General features: G+C 47.6%; 9 protein-coding genes across 9 annotated transcripts; 4 read left to right on the forward strand and 5 right to left on the reverse strand.

Annotated features, from left to right (window-relative positions):
• Positions 1–8: 8 nt before the first annotated feature.
• PHATRDRAFT_49030 (predicted protein) lies at positions 9–2,971 on the reverse strand. The gene has a single exon (XM_002183696.1). It carries the CDS (start codon positions 2,882–2,884, stop codon positions 59–61), a length of 2,826 nt encoding a protein of 941 aa, XP_002183732.1. The 5' UTR covers positions 2,885–2,971; the 3' UTR covers positions 9–58.
• Positions 2,972–4,025: 1,054 nt separating this feature from the next.
• PHATRDRAFT_15625 (predicted protein) lies at positions 4,026–5,033 on the forward strand (the record flags this gene model as incomplete). Its single annotated transcript, XM_002183562.1, has 1 exon — positions 4,026–5,033. A coding segment is annotated over one exon (1,008 nt), but the record flags the coding sequence as incomplete, so codon positions are not given.
• Positions 5,034–5,301: 268 nt separating this feature from the next.
• Positions 5,302–5,664, reverse strand: PHATRDRAFT_39656 (predicted protein; the record flags this gene model as incomplete). Its single annotated transcript, XM_002183697.1, has 1 exon — positions 5,302–5,664. One exon carries the CDS (start codon positions 5,662–5,664, stop codon positions 5,302–5,304), a length of 363 nt encoding a protein of 120 aa, XP_002183733.1.
• A 561-nt stretch (positions 5,665–6,225) lies between these two features.
• Positions 6,226–9,219, forward strand: PHATRDRAFT_54983 (predicted protein). The gene is made up of 3 exons (XM_002183563.1): positions 6,226–6,432; positions 6,546–7,423; positions 7,454–9,219. Exons 1-3 carry the CDS (start codon positions 6,312–6,314, stop codon positions 9,128–9,130), a joined length of 2,676 nt encoding a protein of 891 aa, XP_002183599.1. The 5' UTR covers positions 6,226–6,311; the 3' UTR covers positions 9,131–9,219.
• Positions 9,220–9,485: 266 nt separating this feature from the next.
• Positions 9,486–10,235, reverse strand: PHATRDRAFT_15683 (predicted protein; the record flags this gene model as incomplete). The annotated part of the gene is made up of 1 exon (XM_002183698.1): positions 9,486–10,235. One exon carries the CDS (start codon positions 10,233–10,235, stop codon positions 9,486–9,488), a length of 750 nt encoding a protein of 249 aa, XP_002183734.1.
• Positions 10,236–10,843: 608 nt separating this feature from the next.
• On the reverse strand, positions 10,844–12,034 carry PHATRDRAFT_39660 (predicted protein; the record flags this gene model as incomplete). Its single annotated transcript, XM_002183699.1, has 1 exon — positions 10,844–12,034. One exon carries the CDS (start codon positions 12,032–12,034, stop codon positions 10,844–10,846), a length of 1,191 nt encoding a protein of 396 aa, XP_002183735.1.
• A 1,266-nt stretch (positions 12,035–13,300) lies between these two features.
• PHATRDRAFT_5286 (predicted protein) lies at positions 13,301–13,945 on the forward strand (the record flags this gene model as incomplete). The annotated part of the gene is made up of 1 exon (XM_002183564.1): positions 13,301–13,945. A coding segment is annotated over one exon (645 nt), but the record flags the coding sequence as incomplete, so codon positions are not given.
• A 1,574-nt stretch (positions 13,946–15,519) lies between these two features.
• PHATRDRAFT_39662 (predicted protein) lies at positions 15,520–16,294 on the forward strand (the record flags this gene model as incomplete). The annotated part of the gene is made up of 3 exons (XM_002183565.1): positions 15,520–15,572; positions 15,667–15,705; positions 15,751–16,294. 3 exons carry the CDS (start codon positions 15,520–15,522, stop codon positions 16,292–16,294), a joined length of 636 nt encoding a protein of 211 aa, XP_002183601.1.
• Positions 16,295–19,219: 2,925 nt separating this feature from the next.
• Positions 19,220–20,249, reverse strand: PHATRDRAFT_49037 (predicted protein). The gene is made up of 2 exons (XM_002183700.1): positions 20,162–20,249; positions 19,220–19,956 (listed from the first exon to the last, which is right to left on the reverse strand). The coding sequence occupies exons 1-2, from the start codon at positions 20,165–20,167 to the stop codon at positions 19,345–19,347; spliced, it is 618 nt and encodes a 205-aa protein (XP_002183736.1). The 5' UTR covers positions 20,168–20,249; the 3' UTR covers positions 19,220–19,344.
• Between the last annotated feature and the right edge of the window lie 983 nt (positions 20,250–21,232).

The raw sequence follows: 21,232 nt of genomic DNA on the forward strand, positions 1-21,232 counted from the left end.
TCAAAAATGAGAGACAAGCAAAAGAGATTAAATTTAGAATGCGCTATCGTTTCGCTTTTTACCGGCGATTTGGCACCGTTGCTGCCGTACCTCTGTTGCCGTGTTTCTGCAATCTGTGAGGGGCGGTTCGTGTGGAATGCACTGGAGCTTTCGCATCACCTTTAAATTGTGTCTGGTCGTATCTTCGCCCTTCATTCCTTGGCGCCCTTGTCTGCAGGTCATGGCTCGCAAGCTCGATGTCGGGCTTGGAATCAAGGTGCCGCATTTCCGCGTCGAGAGCCTTAGAAGCCGCTAGAAAGCTTCCCAGATCTTCGACCTTTACTTCGATTCCTTCTGCCGGTCTCGAGTGAGCTGGCTGACGAGGGCCCGTTATCCCGTTGGACTGACAGAAGAATGGACATCCGATGACGTACGGGTTTAGAATGATAGGAACGAAAAGAGTAACAGCAGCTAGGTACAAGGCGGGTCCTGCAAATAGTACGTGGGTGGCGAGGTCGTCGGGCAGGACAAACGGATCCCAATCCGTTTTTCTTAGGACCGTGGCATACGCCAGACCAGCTAGGACAACAGCCAGGTACCAGCTGCCAATATTGCATCTCACGAGCTGCATAACTGACGAGCAGCGGTATCGGATCCTCTGATATCGATATGGTAGACTCCCACTGAATTGCTTAGACACAAGGTGATCAGTCGCTCCCAAAAATGAAAACATAATAAAGGAAATGGGCTGAATAAGCATCTGAAGCACGCAATACCGAATGGTTGACAAAGCGAAGCAACAGTATCCCCCAAATTGCTTCTTTTGCTGCCCCAATAATTTGATATTGTTCTTTCGGAGGCGAAACATAACGAAAGTCAAAGTTACATTTCCAAATATGTTGGCAAAAGCGAATAGTAGAATAATGGCTGACGCCGGGGAGAAGCTGTGAAACTCGTCCACGGCCTCATTTTCGTCGTCGTTTTCGTCCAATATTCGAAAGATGGCGTCTATATAAAACGCCAAGATATATGTCCCACCGATGGTGTACGAACACAAGTAAGCGAACAAGTATGTCTTGTAGTAGCTCTGCATACCGCAAGCCATAAATTCTCGGAAGAGGCGAGTGAAGATCCCGTGGCCTCCCATCATATCCTGAAATGAGTTGAAGAGAATCTCATGGGCTCCCTTTGCAAGACTTCTATGACTCGAGGCAAGCTCGTCGAATGTTCTGGGTACTCCAACTTCAAACTCACACGCAGGGAAAGCACAGTACCGTCCATTGAAGCCTAAATTATACATGTGGAACATCATCTCGAAGGCTCCCCAGGTATGCTTTTCGGACCAGTATTCGGTACGTCTATTCGCCTGTAGATTTCCAAAGCCAATCTGATCGACCGGGAGGAATTCAACGCCAATATTCTGCAGCCATCTCTGAGCTGTTCGCAAAGATCGAACTTTTCCACACTGGGCTATCGCTTCGGTGCGGACGACCATGGCACTCCCAAGCAACGGAGGTTGACATCCCACTATTGCGGACAATAAGAATTGGCCTACAAACAGGAATTCGTAGTATGTACCCATCAATCGTGTAAAATACGTTTCACGTCTTTGCCGAGGTTTTGCCTTCATAGCATGTTGAGTAAAACCTAACGTGGGGTCGTTGAGAAACTCTGGCACCGTTTGCACAATGACTGCCTCTGGTATGAGCATATCAGGTGAACCAACGATTATCAGTTTTCCTAAACTGACGTTGTTACCAAACATTATGTGCCGAGAGCCATCATCGTGGTGCGAGATCTCCAAAAGAGCATCCTCAAAGGAAAGTTCGTCACCTTCGTTTTCTTGTCGTTGCATACTCGCCAGGGCAAGCCGCAAATGCGAGTTTAAATTAGACTCGGTCCGTGACTTTCCGTGGCGTCCAAGCGCTGACCGAGCAACAAATCCAATTTTGTAGTGATAGTAAAAGAGTAGTCTTAAGAACGCCTCATGAACTGCCTTGCTGCGTAATCCTTTCAAATGCTTGCGAACAGGACGAGAAAGGCCCTTCAAAAGGTTGCTTAGACGAATTGTCCGCCCCTTGGTCCGGCAGATGTTCTCCCACAGGAGCTCCGCGGCCGCGAAATTATCACGCAAGAGCGTCATTAGTCCGTCGTCGCAAACAACGATGTTGCACTGGGCTTCAGTGTTTCGGGTGTAATGTGCCCGTGCGAGTACGCAGCTCTTCAACGTCGGCACCAGGACTTCTTGCAAAGGTTCGTGGTCTACCGGAATTTGAATGGTGACGTCGACCCACGACGCGGTGGGTGCTTTCGTTTCCGGGATAATACTGCAAAATTTAGTGTTCGTCTTGAAGGCCTTGGCGGGAATAAAGCATTGCAAAAACACTGAGACAATGACGTAAAAGCTCCAAAACATACCAAAGAAGGAAATGATCGAAAGGAAAGACGAAAGTGTGATCCGGCCCGAAGATTCAAAGTTTGTGACGCTGATGTAGACAAGAAATCCCACAGCAGCAAGCGTTGCAAGAAACGAAACGTTGGCTGTAACTCTGGCAATTGACATTGCATCAGATGGTCGGCTGGATGATCTATTCATGGGCTTACTAAACGGAGAACCAGGAATAAGCGACGCATCACGGTCCAGTAATCTCTGGTTTGGATTGTCAAACACGCGCCGTTCTTTGCTGTCGTCCGTAAACGAGTCATCTTCGTCAAGGTCGATTTCGGAACCTCCAATAGCGTTCAAGAGACTTTCATCGTCTTGCTTAGGAGAACTGATCCGAAATGAATCAAAAAGCTCATCCAAATCCTCTGGATCAAGCGGACTCTCCTCTTGAGCATCGTCGTTATGCGCTGCTCGGAAAACCTCGAATCGGACACGGCTGGGCACAGAATCCGTATTCATTTTCGAAGAAAGCTCAGGTGCGTCGCTGATGACCTTGGAATGCAGTTGATATTGAGATCTGATACAAGGCACGTTTTAAACGCAGAAACTACTGGTATATGGATCAACTGCAAAGGCATCGATGGAGGCCTCGCGGTCTTGCGAAAGAAGGAGAGGAACCAGGGCTAGATTACTCTCTGTCACACAGAGCACCGTCACCTTAGATGTCCACAACAACAGCGTCTCGTTGACTGTGACTGTCAATAGCAACTCGAATTTTACTATCTAAATAGCAAGTGTTTTAGCTAATTTATTCGTAGAGATCCGTTGAAGACAATTTGTATAGGGGGGAATTCATGTGATTTTCATGCCCTTGACCAAAATAGTCTAAAAGATTTCCTGTTAGTCGTGCTCTCCGAGGGATTGTAGAATCCAAATGGAGTCGATCACTGGAGTTGCGGTATACCATTCCTACTATGGTTGGAGATAACATAAAGTCACAGTGACAGTTCGAACTAGCACAGACGGGTTTGGTATTCCTTCTGGAAGATGTGTGAAATTTGCGGAAGATGGCAAGAACGAAGCAGCTGACGACACCATCACAATGGGCTTCGTAGGACAATTGAGAAAGAATTCACCAACATGCACAAAATACTCGCAGTTGTTCATGAGTGAAACCAAAAAAACTATCGCAAAATATCCTGACAGTTAGCACAACATGAAAAGTGTGCTGATCGGTGATTTACGACGGCGAGTAGCATCCTTAACTGTATGCACATCTTTGCGACTTCTTACGTCCGAAGGAGCCGCAATCGCGGCGCCTTTTTCTGAAACCAAATGTTTGTCGAGGATTGTATCCAAAAGGGGACAGTCTTCCATCGCCGCGGAAGCTGACGCAGAAGATCCAGAAGGAACCAGTCGCTATAGGTTACCTGACACACGAGGACGAAGTCGCCTCCACGCGCTACGTTCGAGGTTGAAGGAAGAGTCTCGCCATCACCGGGATATTGTCGCGGTTACGAAAACGGCGCTTACACAAAGAAAGTCAACTGAGTTTTCCTCTGTGTCATCCAAAAGTGCAACAGTGGTAGAGCCTCCGCCCGCATCTAAGCTAGACTTGCGGGCTCTCGTCGATTCACTTCCGAACGTAGAACCCAATCAAGTCCTTACGGACACTTTCCAACGCCAACACACCTACCTGCGGCTTTCCTTAACAGAACGCTGTAACTTACGGTGTACATACTGCATGCCCGAAGCGGGTGTTCCGCTGCAGCCCGCCTCGCATTTATTACAAACCCCGGAGCTGTTGAATATTGCGACGTACTTTCGTCAGGCAGGCGTCACGAAGTTTCGTCTCACGGGTGGGGAACCGACACTACGGAAAGACTTGCTCGATGTGGTGAAAGGCTTAAAGAGACTGGATCCGCATCAAATTGGGATGACATCAAATGGAATCAAGCTACACAAGGAACTGCCTGATTTGGTCGAAGAAGGGCTGGATTCTCTTAACATTTCACTGGACACTGTCGATGCTGATAAGTTTGCAACGCTGACAAGGCGCCCGGCAGCTTATCTTGATCGGGTATGGCAAAGTATCGACGTTGCGCACGACTTGTTAAAGGATCATGGATCGGTCAAACTGAATTGTGTCGTCATGCGTGGTACCAACGACGACGAGGTTGCCAACTTTATTCAACTTACCGAAACGTATCCAGCTCTATCGGTCCGGTTCATTGAGTACATGCCCTTTTCCGAAAATGGTTGGAATTGGGACAAGTGTGTCCCGTATCAAGAGCTACTTGATCAGCTAGAGACGGGTATGTTGAAAGCTGTGCCGGTAAAAGATCCTCACGACACTACTAAATGGTTTCGAACCGCCTCGGGGGGTAAGATTGGTTTCATCACCAGCATGAGCTCACATTTTTGCGCGGGGTGCAACCGCATTCGATTGGCGGCCGACGGGAGTCTCAAGGTATGTCTGTTTGATGGTGTAACGGAGATCTCACTGCGGGACGCAGTCCGGGACTACGACTTTACTGATACGGAGTTGGGCAAACTTGTGCATTACGCGATTCAAAAGAAAAAATTTTCTCTTGGCGGACACAAGGATCCACAAGACATTATGAACGATGCGGCCAACAACAGACCCATGACGCTGATCGGAGGATAAGGGTCCGACTGACGTTTTCTACATACATTAATCGCAGTCAATCTATGAATTTGCTAGAAATGTGACGTTTCAAGAAAATGTGCGGCCTTGTAGCGTTAGTGCGGAACACTACGACCCTGCACAATCGCAAAATCCGAACTACGCAATACTATCAAAGTGGAATATAGCATTCACTGTCAATAGCAGGTGACTATAATTGTTAACGGTCGTTCTTACTGTATTCCAGAATCTCGTCACACAGTACTACTCGCAGTACCATGTGAGTTTTTCAATCGTCCGGTTCGGCTGGAGTGGCGTAGGCCACAATCAAAAAAGCAATGAGTGAAGCGAGTCCCAGAGCGGCCACAATTGGAACGGCGAGAATGGCGGGCGTATTGATGAGCCCGGAAAATAAATCCGACAGGATCGTGGTGGGATCCAAAGTAGACGCAGCCGTCGTCAGAGAAACGTCCGGAAATATGGCGTGCAGTTCGGAAGAGGTGTAGGAAGCAGTGCGCGCAAACTTGGGTGCCGGAGCGCTGGTGGTGGGGGAAGCCACCAAGGAAGCGGATGGCACAAACGCCCGGCTCACGCCCAGAACGCAGGCGAGGAAAGCGAACAGAAGACCCAATCGTGGAGCAGTCATCATCATTGTGGAAATGTGTCCTAGACTGTTGCAGACAGTCACCAACGGAATGCTTTCGTTAAGAGCAAGGCGACAACGGTTCCTTCGTTGAGATGGTGGTTCCACTGTGCAGGTCACGTAGTGAAGTGATGTTGCGGTAGTCTGCAATCCCGCTAGATACACGTCATTCGTGAAAGGCCTGTTGTTTTCATGTCCGGGTCTGCACGGGCACTAGAAGGAAGGAAGCAAAGACGAACGGAAGTGACTGTAAACGAGAAGTGCACGAAGCCTTTTCTTGTGACGTCACAACCCGAATAGCCCTACGTGGCGTGCGACTTTCCGGCACTTTGGATATCGTTGCCCTATATGTATTGGGTGTATACATGTCGTATTCCAACTACGACAGAAAACAGTCAGTTACGGGTATTCGAACTTCCGGCACCTGCAGCGAGGAGTTTTGTGTCCGTCGCACATCCTCCGTGCTTTCGGCACCTACGTAGGCGGCAAACTTCCTGCCTTCCGCCCCCGCCTTGCGGCATTCCGGCTCCGGGCCAGAATTGCCCGGGTGTTCACAATTTTGCCTCCTCACGAAAAAACGTTCTACTTTGTATTTTGGTCGGGTTTCGGATCCTTCCAGCAACCATTCTCATTCAAAGTCACCACTTGTGCGAACGATGGTACCGAAACCTGAAGATCCCACAGTCAAGGCAGAGAATAATGCGGCGATGGATCAACTTAGTCTCCTCGACAAAGATGATATATCGTCGGCTTCTCGCTCGTGCCGAGAACTCTACGGTAGGTCGTCATCGCAGTGCCGGACTGGACTAGGCTGGACTCCCTGCAAGATTCAATCGGAACCGACGAAACACGTGACTCACAGTTATTGCATCATCCTTGACGCTCCGTAGGACCTTACCCCAAAGCTATTCCTGTGCCGTTCTTGAATTCTCGTAACGAAGCTCGCGAAGGTGACACTCCCGCCGCCAGCGTCATCGCGCAAGCCAAAACCATCTTTGACGTACCGGCGGACTATCGTGACGTGGGAACACCGGATGAATGGGTTCCCCGCGATGGACGCCTCGTGCGTCTGACGGGTAAGCATCCCTTCAACGTCGAACCACCGCTGGCGATTCTGAAGCAGCATCGATTTATTACGCCGTCCTCGTTGCATTACGTACGCAACCACGGAGCGTGCCCGAAGCTGTCTTGGAAAGAACACACTGTTTGTGTGGGAGGAAAACTGGTACCGAATGCCTTGGAGCTCTCGATGGACGAAATCGTAGCGATGGAACCGCGAGAGCTGCCCGTCACGTTGGTCTGTGCCGGAAATCGTCGGAAGGAACAAAACATGATCCGTCAAACAATCGGCTTCAACTGGGGCCCGAGCGGCGTCTCAACCAGCGTTTGGAAGGGAGTGCTCCTACGCGATTTGTTGCTCCGCGCAGGGGTTTCGGAAAAGAACATGGCAGGGAAGCACGTCGAATTTATTGGTGTCGAAGACTTGCCGAACAAGGTGGGACCCGGGCCGTTCCAGGAGGAACCATGGGGCAAACTTGTCAAGTACGGAACCAGTGTCCCGCTCGCTCGGGCTATGAATCCAGCGTACGACATCCTCATTGCCTATGAGCAGAACGGCGAAGTCTTGCAGCCCGATCACGGCTACCCCGTCCGTCTCATCATTCCTGGTTATATTGGAGGACGGATGATTAAATGGCTTAAATACATCAACGTGATTCCGCACGAAACCAAGAATCACTATCATTACCACGACAATCGCATTTTACCGCCCCACATCACTGCAGAGGAATCCTTACAGGGAGGTTGGTGGTACAAACCGGAGTACATTTTCAATGAACTCAACATCAATTCGGCCATCGCTGCTCCTGATCACAATGAAACGCTTTCGATCGCCAAGAATATTGCCAAGACGTATGACGTTACGGGTTACGCATATACTGGTGGTGGTCGTCTCATCACCAGGGTCGAAATTTCAGTTGATGGCGGTATCCATTGGGAACTTGCCAAACTTGAACGCAAGGAGCAGCCAACGGACTACGGAATGTACTGGTGCTGGACTTGGTGGAACTACGAAGTAAAGGTGGCCGACTTGGTGGGAGCCAAGGAAATTATATGCCGCGCCTGGGATGAGTCCAACAACCCTCAGCCAGTTGTTCCAACATGGAATCTGATGGGTATGGGAAATAATCAAGCCTTTCGTGTCAAGGTACACATGGACAAGACAGCTAGCGGCGAGCATGTGTTTCGGTTTGAGCATCCAACTCAGCCTGGTCAACAAACTGGTGGGTGGATGACAAAGGTCGCCACCAAGCCTGAGTCGGCTGGGTTCGGACGGTTGCTGGAAGTGCAGGGTGAGTCCAAAGAAGACGCGGCCCCGGCTCCACCTCCGAAGGAAAATACCAAAATTTTCACGATGGAAGAGATTGAAAAGCACAACACTGAAGAAGACTGTTGGATTGTGGTGAAGGATCGTGTCTACGACTGTACCGAGTATCTAGAGCTGCACCCTGGCGGCATTGACTCGATTGTTATCAACGGCGGCGCAGATTCCACGGAAGACTTTGTGGCAATCCACTCTACCAAGGCTACAAAGATGCTCGAGAAGTACTACATTGGCCAGCTCGACAAAAGTAGTGTGGCCGAGGAGAAAAAACAAGAAGACGAACCTCTCGTCGATGCCGATGGCAATGCTCTTGCCTTGAACCCAAAGAAGAAGACGCCATTTCGTCTACAAAACAAAATCACACTTAGTCGAGACAGCTACCTATTGGATTTTGCTTTGCCAAGCCCAAAGCATGTTTTGGGGCTACCCACGGGAAAGCACATGTTTATTTCGGCCCTCATTAATGGAGAGATGGTACTCCGCCGCTACACTCCTATCTCATCCAATTACGACATTGGATGTGTAAAGTTTGTTGTCAAGGCATACCGTCCGTGTGAACGCTTTCCAGACGGTGGCAAGATGAGCCAATACCTAGACCAGATCAATGTTGGCGACTATGTTGATATGCGCGGACCAGTTGGGGAATTTGAGTACTCGGCCAACGGCAGTTTTACAATCGACGCCGAACCTTGTTTTGCCACCAGGTTCAACATGCTTGCTGGGGGGACCGGCATAACGCCCGTAATGCAGATTGCTGCGGAAATTTTGCGAAACCCACAAGACCCTACACAAATGTCCCTTATTTTTGCATGCCGCGAGGAAGGCGATCTCTTGATGCGAAGCACTTTGGACGAATGGGCTGCTAACTTTCCTCACAAGTTCAAGATTCACTACATCCTATCTGACAGCTGGTCTTCCGACTGGAAGTATTCCACAGGATTCGTAGACAAAGCGCTATTTTCCGAGTACTTGTACGAAGCAGGCGATGATGTTTACAGCCTCATGTGCGGCCCACCAATTATGTTAGAGAAAGGCTGCCGTCCAAACTTGGAGAGCCTTGGTCACAAAAAGGACAAAATTTTTTCCTTTTAAAAGTTCTTGACTGATTGTCATATCAATTTTGCACTTTACAATACATTTTCAATAGCAATTTACTTTAAGACTAGCGCAATTTTTTTCTTACATTAGATGAACATAAAACGACGATGAGGATCACTGTTAGGGAAACGATGAACTACGCTGAGGACTTCCTATTATTCGTCCTTTGATGGCGTGGTTGTTCTTTGGTTTGCGGTCGAGCGCAACGACCAAGGCCTGTACCAAAAACGAAGTTGATAATCAGATATTTGAGTTGTAACAAGAAACTAAAGCATTATTTTAGCAGTAGCACGAATCAGGATCTAAAATGAACGCAATTGCATGGTTTATGTCTAAGCTGCGTTAGAACTTAGAAATTGAAGAGAACACGCCCTTCGAAGACGCCCGCCTTCGTCAGGAAGTCTTTCACAGCTTCAGTCATGCCTTTCATACCACAAAGCAAAGCTCCTGAATTCCGAGGAATATCGACTCCGTCTTCCTCTAAAGCAGTCTGAATGTATCCAGTCCGTCCCTTCCAGACGCTTTCGTCAGGTTGACTCAACACGGGAACGACTTCGAAGCCGGCGGCTTCCCACTCACTGTACTTGTCCACGTAACACAAATCTTCTGCCGTGCGCTCGCCGTAGTATAGACGAGCTTGGCGAGAAGAATCACTGCCCACTTTAAGTTGTCCACTTTCTAATGCCGCCTTAATCGGTGCTAATCCGGACCCAGCTGCAAACAAAAGAATGTTCTGCGTTGGAAAATCATACTTCAAGCTATCGATATTCTCAGCAATGGAGTAGCCATTGCCAAGAACCTGAGATACTTCAACAGCAGTACCCGGAGCGATCGAAGTAAGCCAATCATTTCCTTCCGTTTTTTTAACCAGAAATTCGAAAGATGCGTTTTCGGCATCGGGGGCCGAGGCAATGGCCAGAAACAAAGGTTTTGTACTATCGTCGAGTCTGACTTGTACGTACTGGCCTGGGAGCTTGTACTCAGAGGCAGTCTCTGGCTGTACGCTAACATTAAGCGTGACGGAATTTCCAGATTCGCAAGCTTTGGAATTTGTCGTAACCTTGGAAGGCGACCAAATTGGGTCTGGTCCCCATCCCATGAACACTACGTGACGACAGTGTCTCCCATCGGCTTTCGGCTTTTTTGTCTTGAAAACATGAGAAACTGTGGGTGCAAACGCGACAGCACGATTGGATGGCACAAAGGCCTGCGTTGAAGCAAAAGCGCTTCCTGCAACAAGGATGCAGAGGTGAGAGACCGATCTGTTTACCATTGTGTTGACGGCACCTAAGAATAGTCTCTAATGTCACCTCTAACGAGAGTCGCTCTCACTGGTTACATCGATTGAAACTGGGGATATTTCTGCGATCCCACTCCATTCGTCAGATGAGATTAGTCTCGCGTACCGGGTGGGTACGTCAGTGCTGAGGAAACAAACCTGAAATCCTATTCGTCGTTACCAGGATACGGTATTTCAAGATTGGCACATAAGTGTGACATATCCGGGGGCAAATGATATGTCACACACAGTGACTTAACAGTGAAAAGAGCGCGCTCTCATCTCGAGCTGATGCGACTTGCTAGTGAGGAATGTCATTTGCCTGTCACCAAAACGGAACGTTTCTTTCAATTTTACTCTCTATCATAAGCGGGAAAAGGCATAGGCCAACAAAAGTTGATTTTTCACTTCTATTTACATTACGAATCCTAGATTGTGAGCGTGAATAGAGGACTACGTTCCCTCGCAACCGAGCTGGCACCGGCGCACCGAGCAGCCGAGGGTAGCGATGCGTTCGTGTTGACGAGTACAGAACTCGCTGTGGAGTTAGAGTGGCGGTAAAGCCCAGGATTGTTCACGTGGTAGACAGAGGTCTTATGGCTGGCATCCCAAAGCATGCGAGCAACTGGCAGGAGCTGACCATCTGCTCCAATTGGGATGGCGAAGCTTTGGGCCAGGCCCGGACAATCGGAAATTTGTGTGGGTCCGAGCGTCACCTTGTCGACCAGAACACCAGGACGATCGGCGAGGCGAAAGGCAAACGTGTGTCCAATGTAAGAAGTTTCAAACTTGGTAGGAGAATCCCAGCTCCACATGAAATCATCCGTCATCGGATTGACTCCCAAATGAAACTTAAAATTTTCATGACAGTCGTCATTTTCTGTGGCTTCTACGAAAAAGCCGTGCACCGGACAACCTACCTTGTTCCGGAAACCGACATGGAGGGCGTTGCAGTCAAGGAAAGGCTTAGGAGGTGTTCGGGCATATTCAGGAGCTATTCTGGTCTCATCGGTTAATGCGTCGGTGATCACGGGTTCTAGATCTTGGCCGGAGCACGCCGCGTTTGATTGATTCAATCCTATAGGGATATACCCCACACGATGTTGCAACAACACTCTACCGGCACCACCATCTGGAAGCATTTCGCGGGCATGAAAAACGTGACCCTCAAATGTATTGACAGCGCGGTAGTCCCCCGGCATGACGACTGCGCGGGGGTCTACTTGCGCTGGACTGATCTTGGGGTTAAGTGCTGAGCTTTCTCGGCCATCGCCGTGCACGAAGCTCAGCACAATTGGGGACGAGGCGGTGTTTTCCACTATCCAGACGGAATCAAAGCCGATGATGTCGTTCTCGTTGTGAAGATTGTGCACGTGGCTAGGGCAAACAACTGTCTTCTGGTCGGGAACCAAGGCGTTCCCAAGTTGCTTGAGTTGAAGGTACTGAAAATTGCGGTTTAAACTTTCCTTGAACTTGTTGAAGGTACCGCGATCGCACATTTGGTCATCGTGGTAGTCTCGGCGAACTGACTGGAAAGAAGTAGCCGCACAATCTGTGCCTTGACACAGTAAGGATGAGCTGCTCAAGGCGAGCAAGAAACAAATTCGAAAGACCATCATGGTTTGATCGACAGCAAAACCGATTCCCTTTCAAATTGTGGAGAACAAAGTTGATTGATAGAAGAGTGCTCCTCCTGTTTACGATTGTTGCAAGAAGTGTTTTGCTCGACTTGCAGAAAACGCTTTACTGTTAGTGACTCTCTACCAGCTAGCCAAATTTCTATCTAGGCTATCAAGCCTTGTTTGTATGACTTGGACAATTCTTCTTTTCGTCTAGTCTACTTTTTAAGGTGCTTCATTTATTATTTCTGAAACAGTCGGAATGACCAACTTTTGATGGTCATTCTTCGAGCTCTCCAGAGGCCCCCAGACACACCACTAGAATACGAGCAATAGTCACATGTCCATGGTAGATCTATCGAGTGTCACAATCAATATTTGCGAAATGCTGGAGAGACAAATAGATGCCGACTTTCCCATTCATGCACAATTGTTTGTGATATCTTGAAGGTCCCAGGTAAAATCTCCCCGAGCAGCACACATTGCACCATACACATAAAGGTCCCCGCACTACATGATGTTGCTCTAACAGCTAAGTCCTAAGCAGGGAGCCCTACCTCTGCTTCGAACTTGTGCAGCAGCCCTACGATCCTAACCCGCCCCCGCATTCGAACCAGCAAAACAAGTGCCGGCAGCGACACCGAAAAGTGGTCGAGTCGCGAACGCGAAGCGACAAAGTACACTCTAGCTAGCTAGCTAAGAAAGAACCACAAAGCGTCAATGCTTTCGGAGGGGGGAAAGAAACGAATCATTGCTGAGATACTATCTTGTCCAACCTTCCTTCTAACATTTACGCCAGAGAGGGTCTAGTATCTAGCTATCTAGCTAGCTATCATCCGGCCTCTCTTCAGATATTCCTGTCGACGGAAAAGCCCCCACGCGTTGCAATCTGCTTGCCACAACCTCGTTCTCTGATCTACTGATTCGACTGCACGCACGAGCGTTTCCTTTGAGGCTGCTGCACTCAACCAAAAAATACCGTGCTTGTTCTCTGCTCGTCTGCCAAGGACGGGGTCCAATAGTCGTCACCGTCGGGATTGCCTCGTGAGTTCCACCGGAAAACACAAAATCAGTCGGACTCCCAACAACACCAAAGAAGCAGGAAGGAGTCGTCATCTGTTCTGCTTTCAGCACGAAGGGGAAACCGGCGTTACCACTAGCGACTGTTGCTTGTGGTGGCAAAATAATATGGGTGCGTGCTTGAGTATTGCAGCTCCGGCCCACTTGTTGGAAGTCGTTGACGGAGACGAAGAAGCCTACCACGGACGTTACCTCGAAGATGAGGTCCTAGGTCAAGGTGAATTCGGAGTCGTAAAACTTGTACATGACATGTTGAAACGAGATGATGCATCCAGTGCAGTACCGCTGGCTTGTAAAGTTCTTCGCAAAGGAGCTGTGTTCAAGGACAATACACTCTACAGCCCAGTCAAGCCAGAAATTTTGAGAGGCGAAATCGAAATTTTACGAGCGTTGGCTGGTGTAAGGTATTGCCTTAAACTGGAGTCGGTGTACGAAACGCCCAAAGTGTTGTACATGGTAACTGAATTTTGTGGTGGCGGCGAAATGATGGAATACGTAGGTAATCAAAAGGAAGATTTGCGAACCGAGGACGTATCGCGGATTGCCTTTCAGTTACTCTCAGCATTGGATCACTGTACAAAACATAATGTCATTCACCGCGATATCAAACCTGAAAATGTCATGTTTCAGGACACGGCACCACAGGCGGACTTACGATTGATTGATTTTGGTTCCGGAACGATGGATTCGCCTGAACGAGTGGAGCGTCACACGACATTTGCCGGTTCGGCCTTTTACATTTCGCCCGAAATGTTTCAACGTACGTACACGGCGAAAACGGACGTTTGGTCGGCAGGGGCTACATTTTACGTCCTCGTGGCGGGATACCCCGCCAACGATTTACAGAAAGCGTTCAATGTGCTGCAAAAGAATACCGCTCGAGATTTGCGAACCTTGCCCAATATGCCCTCCGTGATGCCGGAGTCTTTCTACGATTTATTGGAAGGCTGCTTGACCTACCACCACAAGTGTCGCCCTTCAGCGGGGGAACTGTTATGCAACGAGTTTGTCCAATTTCACGAAGACTACGAGGGTATGTCATTGGATCAAGTTGCAGCTGCTGCCGCGGCTATTACCGAGAAAGAACAAGCTCCTGATGGCGGCCGTGAGAACAATAGCACCCGCAAGCGTACAACCTCTTTATCGGTTAAGGGTAGCGTTGGTCGACACAACCTGTTTTTGGGCTTTAAAAAGTTTGAGCGCTCCCTCACAACCCTTTTGGCAACATTGTTGAGTAAAGGTGAACTCGCGACTCTGTTGGCCATGCTAAAATCTCGTCTTCACACCAAACAGATAGACGCTGATTTTGGATCGGTTGCCGAAGACTTTAAAGACGACTGTGACACGATCGAAAATGTCGAACGAGCCGTGATGAAGACGATCCCGAAAACAACCAATGAACAACGATTGCATGTGATTCAAGTGCAAGAACTAAAGGATATCCTGCAACACCAAATGAAGAATTATCGAATGTATGTGATGAGTATATTTGCATTGACAGTGAATTGCCACATTTTTCAATTGTTGACTCTTGTCTTTGCTTTTGCAATCAGTTTGGAAACGATGGAGAAATTACCGAACGAGTCCGTGTATGGTAGGTTTGCCTATCATGTGGCCCTGCTCAAAGATTTTTCATCAGAAGGAGACGGATTTGTTGCTGACTCCGTGGGTCGCAAGCGAATAAAAAGGAGAGGATCACTGAAGCGGTCGGGCTCGTTTGGCCCGAGACGCGCTGGTGGAAACTCATCAACACTGACATCTTCCAACGGGTCGATCCATTCCGTACAGTCTTTAAGAACGTGGCAGAATCGGAGCGTTTCAAATAAGGCCGGTTTCATTTTTGGCTCACGCACAGCATCGACAACGAGTAATATGAATGCTGCATTGCAGCAGCCTAGCTCTGTGCACGGCACCAACGTCTTTGATAGACCGAATGGTCCAGCACAGAGAGCCCATTCGGTCGCGACGTCCTAGTGCACGACAGTCTTAACAATCATCAAACAAAAAGAGATGCCGTCTCTGAATCTTGCTTCGAAGGATTTTTGGAAAGTCCTATTCATGCACTGTAGATCGGACTTGCAAACAGCGATTGTTCACTTATCAGAAAGGTTTGCGCTATGTTTTTTCAAAGATGTCACGACAAAATGCAAAAGATGTCAAACAGGAAGCGTGTAAAAGAACTGACAGTGATCCATCATAAATTTTAAATTGTAAATGTTTAATTTTCAATTTAAAATTTCTGAGAACGACAAGAACCTGATACGAGAAGCGTCTCTCCCCGTTGTGAGACACAACGTCATCTTTTCACTCTGAAAACAAGCTCGTCTCGTTCCCTCATTTAAGCTCGTCTCGTTCCCTCATTGCCGTCACTGTAGCAAGACAATGCTCAATCCAACTAAAGAAGAATGGCAGAAACTGCACGATCTAGTGCAGTCGTTTCATCAGCGCCCAGAAGCTGGTAAGTCAGCAAAGTTTTGCGTTGCAGTAAAGAGATTTCGCGAAAGCGATCGTCTTTCCCTTTTGTATCGCCAACGACCTCCATTTTTTTATAGCACCATTCAGGTCGCCAGATTATCCTTGGCACCAAGTTGGTAAGTTAAATCGTACGGCAAATTCTTACAAATATCCTTCCACAGCAATGATCTCATTTTTATTGCCAAACTAGGCGACGGAAATTATAGAGAAGTCATCAAGGAACCGATGGACCTCGAGACTGTGTTGACTCGTCTTCGTTCGAATACATACAAAACTTTTTATGATACTTTTATTGATGTCCGAAAAATATGGCTGAATTGTATTTTGTATGACGAAAAGAACGCGTCAAACTATTTCCGATTTGCTCTGCTTTTGAATAAGCACTGGGACAAAGCTTATTTTGATCTCGTACGAAAATGCCGTCAAGATCCCGTAGATTTTAGCAAATTCGATCGTCATTCATGGATTCTGGAACAGCGGGCATTCTCACACATTTTAAATACGCTTTCCGACCTTCAGCTTATGGATGTCGTAGCAAAGATCGAGTCGCTTTATCCCGATTCAATTACAAGAGGCGGGGCTCGTTTTAGTTTGGACGTTGATAAGTTGCCGCCTACATTTCTTGAGGACATGATTTTGTTTTCAAAGTCATTGCACGGTGAAAATAAGTCCAAGAGGAAAAGCAAGGCACCTGAGAGCATCTAATCTAAAGTAGTAGAGGCAGCTTACGCTCTCGAGTTAAGATCTGTCTACATGACCTCATACTTATTGTTAACTCGTTTCTCTGTAGTACTTCGATTAGGTAGATGTTGCCGTCTGACTGTGAGAGCCCTTCGTGGGTGTCCTTATGGATGACTGCGAATCTTTGTTGGGGGTGCTTGAATAAATGTAGAAAACATTATTGAAAGTACGTATTGATAGATTTAGATAGTCATGTATATCTAAGATGCAAATCTCCATGTCGACATCTATAAGTAAATTTTTCCGTTCGCATGTCCTTGCGGAGAATAGGCGATGCATCGGCGAGACTATATCGCTACAATTTGTCAACCGCGTGAGACGCTTTCACTTTCATGTGTGACAGCGCACCATAAAGACCAAAGTGCGCGAAGTCGTCTTCTGCCATCTGAACCGAGCCTTGAAATAAAGATAGACGAGAAAAGAAATGGCATTCAATTGCAGTACGCCCGAAGATATGGAGACGGGCTCACTTCCCCGAGATCACTCGCACTTCGGTGATGCGTATTCTGTTCGAGGTAGCACCTCAATGGCAACGTATGCGCGCTATCATGATGAGCCTGAGATAGACTACGATGAGGGAGCTACGGAGCTTTATCGCTGCATTGAAAACAAAAACTGGGATGGCGCGTTAAGTCGGCTTGAAAAGTCACCCCTGGAAGCAAAGACTTGGGTTTTCCGCCGTGAACCGTCGACCAACAAAGTGCGCTGGCGCCTGCTGCCATTGCATGCCGTATGTATTTTTCGAGCGCCTCTTGCACTAATCGAAGCACTGATTGAAGTATATAGTGACGGCCCTCGCATGAAAGACGATCAGGGGATGTAAGTCTTACCACTCTTGTAATTTCTTTCCTTCCCGAGACTCGATCTCAACATATATTTCAAACTCGATTTTCAGGCTACCCGTGCACTTGGCTTGTAGAAATGGCGCGAGTAAAGGAGTAGTTCTGACCCTACTGTCTTCATTTCCTGAATCGATGGACGTCTGCGATCGCAAAGGACGATCCCCCAAAGACCTCGTCAGCTCAAGCACTTCCGCCAACAAAGAAGCAGTGTTGAACGCAGTTCAGCGTTTTTCGAAAGAGGCAACTATGAAGTCACCATCAACTGACCAGAAGCCACTTCCTTCTGGTGCCACGTCTAGTTTGTATACTGACACAGCACGCTCTGAGATAGTTTCACAGCAAACGCATGAAGTCGATTACGAACACCGTACGACCCTTTTCCGATTGATCCTGAAGAAGGAATGGAGTCAGGTTATCAGTAGGGCGAAGAACTTTCCTGGGGAAGCGGCAACCTGGATAGTTACCAAAGGTTTCCATGGAAATCTTCGATTTTTGCCACTTCACAAAGCTTGTGTGCTGCAACCTCCGCGGGATGTGATTGAGGTCCTGATCAGTGCTTATAGCGAGGGTGCCGCTGAAAAGGACCAAGACGGCTGGCTTCCAATTCACTGTGCTGCTTTCTACGGTGCGGATGAAAATGTTGCTAACGCGCTTCTGACAGCAAACGGAAAGGGCTCGCAGACAAAAGATGATGAAGGACGCCTTCCCCTTCACTACGCCTGCTTGAAAAGTGCTTCACAAGCTGTTGTTGACATCTTGCTGGCTAGTTACGCGAAGGGAACCATGAGCAAAGATAACGAGGGTCGTTTACCAATTCATCATGCATGCAGCAAAGGAGCTCCAGAGAATGTGATTGATGTCTTGCTTAAATCTTCGCCGAAAGGCGCTCAGAGCAAAGATGATCAGGGACGCCTCCCTCTGCACCATGCTTGCCGCAAAAACGCAACTGAACGGATCATCCGAACGCTGCTGCGTGTTTATCCTCGTGCTTCTCAGATTAAGGATGATCAAGACAAGCTTCCACTCCATTACGCATGCCAGCACGGTGCTACACCTGCTGTGGTCAGTATTTTGCTCTCAACATATCCCGAAAGTATAGGTGTGAAAAATGGATTCGGATTCACACCACTCGGCGAGGCCAAATTGGTTGAGAACGCAAAAATGGATCCTGTCATCAAACTGCTGGAGAAATTCAAGAGAGGCCAGGACAAAATAACATTAGAATCTTGCGAGAACTCCATTTTGGATGCCAAAATTTCTACCCTGAATGAGAAAGTGGCCAGCCTTGAAGCGACCATTGACAAAGTATCGGAGCTTGGCAAGGATATGCGCCATGACTTGAAGAAACAGAGGGATCCGGTGGAAGTGCTGGAACGATTTGCAAACAAATTGCTTGACCTTCGTTTAACGAAGGCTAAATTTCCGTTAAAAGGCAATCAGTCGACGACAAAGGGCTTGTTCAGAGGGCGCCTTTTGGCAAGAGGGGAAAAGGCAAAATAGCGACAAAGGGCAAAAATCTACAAACAAGAAAACGAAAGTCGGTTTGGCTAGGATCCAGAATCGAAAAGTGAAAATATCCTACTGTGTAATTTTAAATCTTTGTTTTCAAAATATGTATTGGAGTGTAAAAAAAGTGCTTTTACTGTGAACATTTTGAGCTTACAGATCTCTCTAGCCATAAAAGGCCCATGTGTTGTTCAATCACAAAGCAAGTCTTTTCCTTGTGACGACATTGAGCGAGTTCTGTCATTGGATTTGTGGCTGCATGCTTAGATTATCGTGATTGCTTTGCTCGACTTCGCTCCTACAGGGACTCGAGATCAAGGTTGAATCCAACGAAGGTCCTTTACGGACTAAAGTAGGCCAAGTATGAGATCATGATAAAGAAATTTGGTCTATCTAGGAGCGAAATGTTGAGATCACAAACAAGCTGCAGAGCCACCGCTTCCGCCAATTGCTTCGAATGCGACCACCTTGTTCTAGCCTCGACACTAAGCGTGCTTGAACCGATAGAGATTTCAATGTGAATATAATGTGTAGTCACTATCCGGCAAGGGGTAAATTATGTACGTTGAATCATAACCTAGCCATCGTACATTTGAAAATTGAGAAAGCTGCTTACTCATTATTTGCTCTTCTAAATGTAAGTCGTCTATCACCACAAAGGCAACTTCAAGGAGTATACATTTTGGCAAAGGTGTCGATGGCAGAATCCAATGCATCGCAGGCAGCTACGTCCATACCTTGTTTGGCTTTCATGGCACATTGCATGACTGCATGATGGGCCTTAAGGGCCTCAACGTAATCCTCGTCCGACTTGAAAACTTCTTTTTTGACTCGCTGGCAGAGGCAATACTCGGACACGGTCGTAATGATATGCTTGCAATGTTCTTCTTTGGTGTTAATCCAACGAATCAATTGGTTCATGGCCAGAATGTTGTCACCAACTGTCGCGTGCAGTTCGTTCCCTTGCACCATAGCCTTCCGAATCGTGGAGGCATCTTGCCGAAGATGAGCGACGATCGCCGGATCGTCGAAAATACCGCAGGGAACTTGACAGTGTCCTCCGCGTAGACGCAAAACCAGGTGCAAAGTAGATTCCTTCTGGATGTTGTAATCAGAAAGGGTGCGACCGTCTTCGAGTTGTTTTCCGGCGAAAATTAAACGCTGCTGATCCGGAGGAATGCCTTCCTTGTCCTGGATCTTAGTCTTGACATTGTCAATAGTATCCGAAGGTTCAACATCTAGTGTGATAGTCTTACCAGTCAAAGTTTTGACAAAAATCTGGAAAAGACGGGTTGATGTAGTGGGAGCAAAAGTCAGCTTTCTGTGTCAATAATTTGTAATCGTAGGAGCTCGTACGCATCTTACGTGAAGACGTTCGGACCCAATTGTGATTTGCCTTCCGTGCCGCAAAAGCAACCCTTTTGGTCGCTTCCGTGGACAAAACGAGACACACCACAACAACAAAACAAATTCACCCACGTACCTGCATAGTTTGAGATAGGCTGTGTAATAGACTAAAGTTGGTTTACTGTTAGGAATACGATCACAAAGACCCTTCGCGATCTTTTTTGTGTGTGAAATAGAATGTCCATTTGATTCCTTCACACGCCGAGTCCGTCTGTCCGCTTTGCGGGATAATTTTCGCATCGGAATCCCGTAGGCTGTATATAGCACGAAGAGTAAAGAGCACGGTTTTGTGTTACTTATAAACAAATTTAGGTGACAGAAGTGGAGAGACTTTTCATATGTATACGAATTCATGTTTCGTCATACGTGGACAACTCTTCCTTATGACCCAAGCGACGGATGAACCTAACCAAGAAACCCAAGTGTCGCGGTACATTAGTCAAGGTCAATATGTGAAAGGAGCCTGAATAAAAAAAAAGGGTTCACGAAAGCAGCATTTACATTTCAAAAGGGATAGAACAAATCTCTCTACACAGAATTACGTGAGATTGGCAAGAACTCCAATTCTAACATTGGACCTCACCACATTCGTTTTCATACGTCAAGTCCCACGGATTTAGTATGGTTTCCGGCAAGCAGGAAACAGTATAGATTATACGCGCAATGTAAACTATAATCTAGCGATTGAATGCACTCGAACGTTAGATTGTCGTAAACGCCCTAGTAAGTGGTGCAATACTACTGCTAAAGCAACATTTTGGCGCTCCCGACAGGATGCCGTCATTGTTGGCGTCCTTCCTGGAAAAGACTTCACCCCATTTCAGAGGCTCCGTTTCCGTCAGCTGCAGCAAAGTCTTCACACCGTAATTTTCCATTACCCTGCGGAGTGCTACTTTGAATGGAGTACAGCAACGTCGACAAAGCGAGATTTAGCTGGTCAAACCTATCTCGAGAACACTACAATTGGCAAAGGCCCGCGCCACGCACATGATACTCGACTCTGAATAAGCCGACTGAATCTCAGTTCAACTATAAAATTACTGACAACAGTCCACGGAAAAAGCTTATCTTGGAATCGAGGAACATTTACGGTTGAATTTTTCAAATAGAATGCCTACTTCTTCCAGTTGGACGCGCACCCCTTCTC

This window comes from Phaeodactylum tricornutum, chromosome 20, assembly GCF_000150955.2.
Source record: "Phaeodactylum tricornutum CCAP 1055/1 chromosome 20, whole genome shotgun sequence".
NCBI classification, from domain to species: Eukaryota; Bacillariophyta; class Bacillariophyceae; order Surirellales; family Neidiaceae; genus Phaeodactylum; species Phaeodactylum tricornutum.

Bases quoted from the DNA above. Each gene is read 5' to 3' on its own strand.
- PHATRDRAFT_49030 (XM_002183696.1), bottom strand. From the start codon at position 2,884: ATGAATACGGATTCTGTGCCCAGCCGTGTCCGATTCGAGGTTTTCCGA.
- PHATRDRAFT_54983 (XM_002183563.1), top strand. From the start codon at position 6,312: ATGGTACCGAAACCTGAAGATCCCACAGTCAAGGCAGAGAATAATGCG. The intron at 6,433-6,545 runs GTAGGTCGTCAT...GACGCTCCGTAG, and splicing joins CTCGTGCCGAGAACTCTACG to GACCTTACCCCAAAGCTATT. The intron at 7,424-7,453 runs CCCCACATCACT...GAATCCTTACAG, and splicing joins ACGACAATCGCATTTTACCG to GGAGGTTGGTGGTACAAACC.